This window comes from Phoenix dactylifera, chromosome 1 (genome assembly GCF_051530095.1).
Source record: "Phoenix dactylifera cultivar Ajwa chromosome 1, Ajwa_hap1_PhDact_Kaust_v1.1, whole genome shotgun sequence".
In the NCBI taxonomy this organism is placed as follows: Eukaryota; Viridiplantae; Streptophyta; class Magnoliopsida; order Arecales; family Arecaceae; genus Phoenix; species Phoenix dactylifera.
The window spans coordinates 58310708-58321931 of record NC_143190.1 but is presented as its reverse complement, the minus strand read 5'-3'; the positions used below and the strand labels follow the sequence as shown (position 1 = coordinate 58321931).

At 39.3% G+C, this 11224-nt stretch overlaps 1 protein-coding gene across 1 annotated transcript; it reads left to right on the top strand.

The window, feature by feature from the left end:
* Positions 1 to 5439: 5439 nt before the first annotated feature.
* LOC103723119 (MADS-box transcription factor 32-like) lies at positions 5440 to 7525 on the top strand. Its single transcript, XM_088707909.2, has 4 exons — positions 5440 to 6387; positions 6464 to 6530; positions 6628 to 6689; positions 6773 to 7525. The coding sequence occupies exons 1-4, from the start codon at positions 6197 to 6199 to the stop codon at positions 6960 to 6962; spliced, it is 510 nt and encodes a 169-aa protein (XP_088564035.2). The 5' UTR covers positions 5440 to 6196; the 3' UTR covers positions 6963 to 7525.
* Positions 7526 to 11224: the final 3699 nt, after the last annotated feature.

Below are 11224 nucleotides of genomic sequence, written 5' to 3'. Positions count from 1 at the left end.
TCTCTAAGTTAATTAGGATCCAGTTTTCAGTGGAAGGGGAGATTTGAAATGGAGATTAAAAAAAAAAAAAAAAAAAGTGAAAAGAGTTAGAGAGAGAGAGAGAGAGAGATTATGCACATTTACTGGGTTAGATTTTTGTCTTTCGGTTCATTTTATCGATTCTTTGTAATTGGTATAGTCTTCTTCTGAAGTTTCATTTTCTCTCTTGTTTGTAATTGGTAGTCTTTTTCTGAAGTTTCATTTTCTCTCTTGTTTGTAATTGGCAGTCTTTTTCTGAAGTTTCATTGTATATGCAGTGGTGTTCTTTTCCTAACATGTCGTATTATCTCTTCTTGTTGGGGCTTGGATTACTTAATTCTTACGCATTCTTTTCCTCACATTGTTTCTGAATGCCATTTTTACAGGTATTTCACATTTTCCCGAGCGACGAATAAAAGGTAGATCAGATAGGTGTCTTGAGATGGTCATCAAAACCATCTAGGTGCTTGAGATGGTTTTTTGATACTTACAGAACTAGATCAGATAAACAAGTGGGTGGTCGAGATTTATTAGTACGAGAGATATATACTGTGTACACTGTTGCAGTGTAAGATACACCGTCGGGATTCAAGTTTCTTTGAACCTCCAATGGAGATCCAATTGGAGTCTGGTTATAATTTAGTAAGAGATACTGTTTTTGGCCCAAGAAAATAGTGCATTTCAGGACACCATACTTGAGAAAAATTGCTGGTCAAACTTATTTAGCGAAGTAAATATACCTGCTTCACATACAGTCCTAAGGTTATTACAATGGGATTATAGTAGACGGGAAAGGAATTGCGAAATATATTAGCTTGATACATTTGTCGAGTTCTGCTCAAGGTTTAAACGTAATGGCCATTGTGAAATTATGTTAATGGTTATAAAGGCCTCCAAGTAGGTTAATATCTTTCAGCAATATGAAATAAATACCTACCGTATTTTTGGAATTTTTAGCATTCCTTGAAAAGAGATTTCTTGGAATTACTTGGGAGTTCTTCTATCGGGATCTAGATTGAAGCGTCAAGACTTTACTTTAATCCCTTGTCTGATCGAATTTACAAGAGAGTCGATGCCTGGAAGTGGAAGCACTTGTCACCGGCTGGTCGTATCACTTTGCTTCAAGCTATTCTGAATTCAAGTTATATCTACCTTATGACAAATGTGCCTGTCCCTCTGGCTGTTCTTAATGAACTGGAGAAAGTCTTCTAAGTCCTTTCTATGGGGACATGACTCAGGAAATAGAAAGTCGCATTTACTCTCTTGGGACATTGTTTGTATCGATAAACATGGAGGTGGGCTTGGCTTACAGTCTATCAAGATACCTAGAGAGGCATGCATGGGAAAAACTGCAGAAGGGGATACTTACCAATGGAGAAGGGGAACATCACAGTTATAGCAATCCATTTGTTCTGCTGCATTCCTTTAAGTGGCAGATTTGGAATGGCAGAAGCATTTGCATATCAACGGATCCTTGGGTGACTATTGCGCCATTATATCATAGTAGAGCTAATCATGGGCCGGGCCTCGGGCTTAAGCTCGGCTTTCGGCCGGGCCTATGTAAAATTTAATATTTTTTGTGTTCAAGCTCGGCTCATGATCAGCTTTACATCAGAGGGAGGTGCCGATCAACATTAATTTTTGTCATGAAGACTGGAAGGTATTCCAGTTGATCCATTATAATGGTAGTTGGAACCTAAACTTGGTGAATCAGATGTTCTCAGGGGAGTATGCTGCTCGAATTATGGCCAATCCCATATAAAATTGGAAGCTATAAACTAAAGAAAGAAGATATGGATTCCGAAATTACGAACAATCATCTTGACCATCATCTGGCCATTCATCAAGTATTGGATAAGAATAACATATCATATTGGATAAGGACAACATATCCTTTAGTTATAACCACTGGAAATACCTATCGTTTAGTTATAACTAATATGATCATAACCCTTTTATATCTTAGAAACAAAATGATTCTATGGGTGTAACTATCAAACGGAAGGATTCTATCTAAATAGTCGAATAATTTATCCCATTTCTTTACAAATCAGATTTCTCATTCAAATCAGAATTTTCGTTGGATTTGGCGGCTTAAAAAAATTTTGGGTGGAAGGTGTGCTGGGGTCGATTACCATGTAAAGCTACCCTTCCTTCAAGAAGTTTGATTCCGCAGCAGGCAACCATTTGTGAACTGTGGCAGGTGAACACCGAAGATATGGAGCACTGCCTTTTTGCTTGTCCTCAAGTTTAGAAGTCTGGAATGCGGTGGAAAAAAAGGGAGAACTCTAGTGCTCGGAGCCTTCTTCCCCACTGTTAGTGCTTTGGCCGGTACCCCGACCCTGCAACATGGTCAAAATTAACTATGATGCTTCTTGGTCTGCCAAAATGCATGCGGTTGGCCTGGGTTAATATCTCACAAGAGATCATCATGGGATTATTCTATATGCAAGATCGTCGAAGTCCTACTGTCCTATGCAGCATAAGTGCCAGAAGCATAACTCTAGGCAGCCTGGAAGAGTGTAACTGTTGTCATTCATCAACCTGGGTATAAGCGGATCTGCCTTGAAGGGTATTCATTAATGGTGATTAACTGGATAGCCAAGCACACTTAAAACAAACTGTATCTCAACGACAATGCAGCCAATTCACCCACTTCTTGCAGATACTGTCCATTGTAATTGCTCTATCATCTCCCATGCTTTCAGAGAGGCTAAGCAGTTAGCTCGTCTTGTGGAAAACTCTAGTGTTTCTCTCTGTTTCTTCTCTTCCTGATCATGTTCGAGCTCTTTTCATGGCTGACATGGTTGGAGCCGGCTTCATCGCTTGTGAAGTTGGCGCTTTCTCTTTCCTTTTTTTTGGGCCTTGCCCCCCCCCCCCCCAAAAAAAAAAAAAAAACGCGTCGCCTCGTTCCGTCTGGATCGCGGGGTTCGAGCCTCTCACTCTGCCCCCTCCGCGAATCTCATGAATCGTACGGTCTGGATACTTGGTTTTTGGATAGCCGATAGCCTTCCAAAGATGGCAATGCTTCAAAAGCTCGCCAACCCCGGTTCCGTCCCGCACGGAAAAGCCCGGAGCAAACAACTGGAGGCGAGAAAGCTTTTCAAAACATAGTATAATGTTTTCTTGTTAAGTTCTTAAAATATAATGGATGGCTTGTGATATATCCGTATAATAGAAAATCAGAAGCAAAATAATGTAAGACCATGTCATCAGTTTTCGAGGGGAAAAAAATGTCAGTAGATTTCTATCTCGGATTGCAGAAGACATTAAATGGCGTCTTAAGTGTCCGCCTCTTTTTTTTTCTCATTAATCTATCAGCATTCAAAAACTTGAGAACGAATCATCATTGCAACTTTATTGATTATTAATTTTCTCTTTGTTATTGTTGTTGCAGTCTTTTTCTGCTAATAAACGGAGACTTTTAAGGGTGCGTCGGATTGTGGTTCTCGGTGTTAGTCTGAATTTTTTTTGCTAAATAGCATGGTACAATTGATTGAGTGAAAATTGCTTGAAGGTTACTGCCTAATTGAGCTCTCATCAATGATGTGTGAATTGCTCCACCAATTTGCCTCTTACTTGTTTCATAATATTACTCTATAAATAAAGCTAAATAATCGATACCAAACATTGATAAATATATTATTCTATAATTTATTTAGACTTATAATATGTTTAGCTCCATTGTTGCAGTCTCTAGATGCCATGGCGACAAAGTAAAAATCAACCGGTCATTAAAAGCTCGGGACATGAATATATCTTTGTTGCAATTTTTGTTTTCAAAAATATTGAAGATTTGGATCATTTATGCGACAGCATCCAATTGTGGAGAGCTCTGATTTTTGATAAATTTTTGATAAATTGTGGGAGCCGGTAAGTTTTGATGCAGTGTGGGATTGGAATGCTAGCTGTTGGTAAAAATAATAGAAAATCTTTTAAAGAAAAAGCATCACATCAGCGTGTCGAGGAACGCCAAGAACTTTTTCAGGCGAGGGCTCCTGTAGACTGTCGGCTGATGCAGCGTCTCGTGTAGTCGCACTGCAACACCAATGTGACGCGCACTCGCAGGGGCGGTTCTTGCGGTCATGATCATGAGACCGCTTGCTTTTCTTTCGCTAAGGAACTCTCAAATCCGATATTACATGGCCGTACTCCATGTACCTAGAAATCTGTGGAGACTGGAGAGAAGGGCCTGCATTATACCCGGCTTGTAATAACAATATTCCAATAAAGAAGATATTCTCAAATAAAGGACAACCTTCAAACCGTTTTGTAACACAACACACAAACACACACAAAGAAGGTGCAACCATGAACCAATTCATTTCAGAAAACCAACATGATCGCTTCAGATAACTATTACATCAAAAAAAAAAAAAAGAAAAAAAAGCTCGAGTCACTTATTCAAAATATTATTTTTCAGTTAGCAATGACATTTGTAATTTAGAATCTTTTCTATTTAAAATATTGTTTCGATTATATAAAGATTCGATTTTTTATTTAGCGTATAGAATGGAAAAGCGATAGATCAGTCTCGTATGGATAGTTTCCAAATTCTAAAATCTCTCTCCAAAAGAAAATGCTATACAAATACTACTACATAGTGGATCTCAACATGTAGTGACAACCAACTACATAGAAATAGAAAATTTTGAAAGCAGAGAATTCTGAGATCCAGATCTAAAGTCTCAAATCACTCCTCGTAGTTGTCTTAAGGGATCATAATAACCATTGTTTTTTTTGGTACAACAGCTGCTCACCCTATTTTGGTGTAGGTGCAGTCGACCCCCTGGTGCGTCAGAGGATCTCTCCGGAGTGTTGTGCAGCATAAAAAGCAACCCAATCTACAGCCTTGTTCGCCTTCCGATACACATGCACTGCCTGAAAGGCGTAGTCTCTCATTATCCGACGAATGTCGTAGAGTAAAGGACTCCTATCCCCCCTCTGCTCCTCCTTTCATATCCAGTCGATCACCATGGCAGAGTCCCCCTCGAGGATAATGCACTCTGCCCTCAACCTCTATCTCGCGTAGGAGATGCATTCCCATGCTGCCCTGAGATCCGCCCCTATAGCTGTCAGCCTATCGGTGCTTCGCGCACTTGTAGCAATCATCTGTGAGTCATGACTTTCGATCACAAAATCCACACCTACTCTGTCTCTATCACCGAAAGTACTACCACTGAAGTTCATCTTAAGATGGTCAAGGGGTGAGGGCTCCCAAGAAACAAGAAAGATCCTGGGTGCTGTATCAACAGAGCGGGGGTTTCAGATGATATCGCGATAGAGGCCCTAGTAATCTCAGCAGCCTGAAGAAAGTTCATCCTATAACCATTTTCAATCTTATGTACAATATGATGTCATTATCTAGTATCATATCTAACTACAAAGAGTAGTTTGAGTATGGTTATACTCACACTAATATTTAAAGTTCATCCTATTCCACGGACTATGTTCTTTTTTGATAAATCCCCTGACGGTTTAACATTTTTCCTTATATTTTTCCTTATGTAAATATTGTGAGCCAATTACACATTTATCTACTAATAAACAACCAAGAAAATGGATAACTAAAAATTCAAAATAGATAGCATATTTATCAAATTTTATCAGTCAGCCAAGATAATTGAATCCCTGGAATAGCCAAGTAACTGCATCCTTCCACTATTTGGAGGAGATTCCATGTCCGTATTCTAGTAGATGCATTTCAAGTATTTGAATTGGGTTATTCGTGATGCAGAATCTATGTTTGTGAAAATTGAAGAAGAGATGATTTTGTATAACATTATAACAAGCTAATATCAGGGTAGATAATGTTATAATGATTAAGGATCGTTACTATTAAGACTAGAAATAACAATTGCAATATTTTATTACCTCGTGCTTTCTTACGAAGTGGGAAAGAGACACTTGCGTGTGAAACTTACAATCCCACTCAATTCCAAAGCACCAACACCACCGCACGAGTTGGAGAGAGAGAGAGAGAGAGAGGAAGGGAGGAAGAGTAGCATTTACTGCGAAGCATTTTGCTGTATTTCCTTTTTCATGTCTCCATTTCCATATTTATGCAAGTTTCTTCAACTGACCAGAGCTCTTTATACAAGCCCAGCGGTGGCAAGCCTTGTTTTGGAGAGGGGGCGCCGGTGCATGCATTTGTTTCTGGTCTTGTGAGAAGAGAACGATGGGGAGAGGAAGAAGGGAGATAAAAAGGATTGAGAACCCCAGCCAGAGGCAGTCCACTTTCTATAAAAGAAGGGATGGCTTGTTTAAGAAAGCCAGGGAACTCTCCATTCTCTGCGACGCCGATCTCCTCCTCCTCCTCTTTTCCTCTTCCGGAAAGCTCTACGAGTATCACACCCCTTCCGTGCCCAGGTTATATAATGGCCAGCTTAAGCTTATTATGCTTCAATAATGCCTTCGTTTCTTACCTTATCTGTTGTTGATCCAGTGCCAAGGAGCTCATAAAGAGGTACGAGGTTGCCACCCAAAATAAGATTTTGAGAGACCGCTGCTTGGTACATGCACTCTCTCTCCCACACACTCTTGTTCTCTATTTGCACAAGTAATGTCATCTTAGTTTTCATGTACATGCATAACCTTTTCTTCATGCAGGAGCGAAATGCTGAGATGGAGGAGGGGCGGAAGTTGTGTGACCTCTTAGAAAGTGAACTAAGGTAGCCACCATCCACCAACTTGCGTGTTTATTTAGCGTTCCTGAGTTCAGCTAATTAATGTACGTAGTTGTTGTCGTCTATAGATTCATGAAGGTTGACGCAAACCAACACTACTCGCTGCCAGTTCTCGACATTCTAGAGGGCAATCTGGAGGCAGCCATCAGCAAGGTCCGGTCGGAGAAGGATCGGAAGATAGCAGGAGAGATCGACCACTTGGAAAACATGGTTTGCTATCTGATCAAAAATAAAGAAAAGTTCTCGTCATTTCTTTGACTAATTTGTCAAACTCATGGATTTCTAATTTTCTATACATTGGGCGATGTGTGCTTGCTCTTTGTTTGTGTCGTTCAAGGTACGGGATCGCCAGCAAGAGGGGTACAATTTGTGCGACAAGGTAAGATTTCGTATCCAAAGATCAAATGATGGCTCAAACGCTTGCCCTTGAACTCCGAGTTAAGTTGCACTACTTCTGCCTCCAAATGAGTGATCTCTCCGAGAAGAGTGACACACAGCAGTCATGTGTTGTGGATTTTAGTGTTGGAAACAGCACAGACCTCTGTGCCGAGTTGGCTGTGCTCGGTCCGACAGAGATATAGATGGATCTCAAGTCATTTTTGGTATGACGGACACTGACATTAGGACCCTAGAAGCTGAGCCACAAAGACCACTCATGGCCCAGCGGATCCTTAGCTATACTTATGCTTTATGGTGCAGGGGGGGAACAGTTAACAGCTACAGATTCACCAGACTTTGTTGATTTCATTGTGTGCAGGTTGCCCGTGCACAGGGTCTGAATGACACGGCAGTACCACTCAAGCAATTGGATCTGAAATTGGGTACTTGCATCTCTTAACTTAAGCGTAGCATCTCGTCAGGCTTTTGGTTGACAGAGGTTGCTTATTGTTTCACCCTCTGCTCACTCTCAATGCAGGGTTCAGTTGATCATGGACGCCACCGCTAGCATCTAGATGCTGAAATAGTGGGGGAGAAAGCAATGGGGATTGTGTGCTCTGAATGATGGTGCTCATGTTTTCTGACTCGCTTGTGGTTACCAGAGTTCTATGGTGATTCGTGTGCTTCTTTATGTTTTAAGAGCAGAATGTAATGCCTACCAGTATAATCAATGTACCCGAACGAAATCTTTTCTAACATTTGAAACCTCTGTGCTCAATGTTATAGTTATGTGGCTCTAATCCTAAAGCATCACCATACTTGGATCCCCATTTCAATATGAACTCAGTTTGCAATGTTCCTGCATAAATTTCAATTAATTAGCAAGAAAAGGAGATCACAATTTGAAGTTAGGTACAATTTGAAGCTATTTATTGATGTCTACTTAAGCTGTGGTCTCAATCCAGTTCCACCTTGAAGTAGAACTCCCAAGTCCAAACTCATCCCTGCCTTTCTTTTTTTTGGTTGAGATAGGTGTTTCACACTGCTCTGTGAATACATTCAAAAAATCCTAAAATAACATGTCCCTAAAGGCCATTGGCATGTGTGCCTCAGTGCTTCAAAGTACTCCGTCAGAATAATCAGCGACAAAGAAAGCCACAAAGAAGACCATGACTACTTACATTGTAGCATGATATAACTTTGAAGTTTTTCACTGTAGTTAAACAATACGGCTAATGCCAAATATTTCCACTATATTCATTCTTTATTTGCTGAATATATATTTTATTGGATCATTTTGTATCCCATATTTATACGTTCACATATAACACCAATTAGTGGGTATGGAACCACCCTGCTCTTTATCAATCTAAAACCTTAGATCCCTCCATTTGATTTATTCAAACCTCTATTTGATTTAATTAAACTGTTTCCGAGACACTAGCTTCTTTATAAATCCCTTCTAGTTAAGTCCTTTCATGTTCCTTCCGAGCTCACCAAGGATCGTTCTACCATGACCAAAGTTGGATTAGTTTTCAAAAAAAATTCCAACCATTTTTTTTAGGTAACTTTCCAACCACATTTTGGTTCATAATATTTTAACAAGTAATCCCATACGGCCGAAAACAAATCTTTCTCATTTATTTGCACAATAAACATTATTGGCCAGCTAATTAAAATCCAAAATCAAATTTAAGAAACCTACCCAATTTATGGACATTTTAATATCAATTTTTTCCCGAAACAGCTTTTGAAACTTATCTAACAACTTATTATTAGGTTTGTATCAGTGACCCCAACACTGTCAAAAAGAATACGGGCTAAACGGCCTCCTATTTCCTCAATTTTTTTTTTAAAGTAGGTTTATAAGCACTGCCCAATCTTCAAACAAATCAGGGCCCAAATCGGGACTAATGGGATAAAGAAAAGATAAATAAAAAGTGGGGTGGTCAAACACATAGAATCCCAAAGAGAAACCAAAATCTATGGATACTTGCGCAACGAATCCACTGATAAATCTGCAACATAAAAAAAAAAAAAACAACGGTTTACATAGATGCAAACATGATAGCAGAAAAGATGGGAAAGGAAATTTTTAAACCAATAAGAGATGAGAGGGGACTCAGAAAGAACGTAGCGATGATTTCTTAGAGATTAATCATAAGATAAACCACATCATTTCAACTAATATCACTTCATCATCGCCCCCAACTCTCCCTATGATCAGAGAATAGTTTATTAACCGGAGAACTGAAAAACAAAAACAAAAAAAAACAGTTTTTGAGGAGGTTGGAAGGTAGAGAAAAATAGGTAGCAAAAAGAAATCCATCGACGCCGCCCAAGATTGGGAAAGCCTACTCCCAAGAGCGAAGCGTGTGAATTTATAAAGAGTCAAAAGAGGATAGGAAAACCCTAGAATTCAGATGAAACCCAAACCGTCCGATCAAAGATGCCGCGGTTCGAGCGGACCCAAGCCTAATCGGTTTGGTGGTGGCTATTGGTCTTTCTCATGGCGGGTCTATTTGTTCAGTTCCAATCTGATCAAGGACTTGGTGAATTGGGTCTGAATCTAAACCAATTACTTGTCTATGAGTCGGGCCATGAGACTCGGGTTAGAGCTCCTTGATCAGGTTTGTCTCTTTTTCTTGCCCACATTTTGTGTCGACTAGGAGAAAATAATCTAAGCTCGACTTCGAAAACACATGCATTTCTACTACTTGCGAATCCGAGTAGTTTCTAATACGGAGCAAGGACAACTCTCTCTCTCTTTCGTCTATTGTGTTTTCAGTTGGATTCTAGTAAATCCATGGCATAAAACTTAGGAGGTTGTCCCATGATAAATGATCCACCATAAAATAGTTGCTTCATAATTACATAGGTACTAAAAACTTTATATCCTCTACACTCCTTTTATCTATTCAATCGGTTTGTGGTAATCACTGATAGCAATCTAGCAAAAAATATTGCATGTCATCAATAAAAGCAAAAAGAATGGAAAGTTCACATAATGAAGGAGGTTCAAGTTCAAACGTTTGTGGTGTGTTATCATCATATTATTAAAAAGGAAGAAGAGTTCATTGGCCTCAGACAGCCAGAGATGTCTTCCTTTAAAAGAAAATATAGAAGAGGGTTAGGAAGAGACTCTGGGTTACAAATATACCTTCTGGTGCAAGTACTAGAGATGTCAAAATCCAACAGTTGCCCAAGCTGTGCAAGAAAAACCCCGTTCCATTCTTCCCCTTAATAATGGCACAATCAGCAACTCTGTTGGCCTTTCAACGTACATGAGATAAAAAAATAATTTTTTAGAACTCTACGATCTATAAGAATAGCATTTGGAGCAGTTGGGAGGGTTTGCGAGAGCACACAATATTTGGATTCAATAATGATTCTGTCAAAACTCTTATGCTTGGCAACGTTTAAGGCAATGGCCCATGCTTCAGTCGTAAAGGGAGGATGTCAACACCAGAGCAACTTTAACAAATAGTGTCCTTCCTACGCATAATTAACCATAAGAAAATTAAAAATGTCTACAAGAAATGTCTGTTTATCTCCCTCAAAGCCACACAGAAATTATTAGGTAGATAGCGGATCTAAGATGAAATCATCTTAGATAGATTCCTATAATCCTAGAATGAAATTATTGGATTGAATTATTTTATTCTAGATCCACGATAGATTTGGTCTCCCTAATAATTTTATAGGACCACATGACGGAAGATGCAGAGTGGTTGGAGAGTTGTAATATGGGACATATATTTTATTTCTATTCCTTACCTATTATTTTGACGAACACCCTTGGCAAATATTCAGTAAACTTAGTTTATCCTAGTTCAAATGAATGTTGGCTTGCAAACTTGATCAAGTGTTAAATGGGTCAATCCGGATTAGATAGGTTGGGTTCCTAAACTTGACCTAACTAGTTTAATAAAAGAGTCGTGCAAATCAACCAGTTTTGCAACACGTGTCTACAAAAATCCAAACTGAACCTTTTTATTAGCTTGATTGTGGATGAGGGCAAGTATTGCCACCCTCACATGCCACGTTGGTTGTATCATCATCGTCAGCATATGATCTCATTGTCAAAATGTTCGAGTTCAGGAATCTTAAGTGACTCCTGATATGATTTTGGAATCAGATTT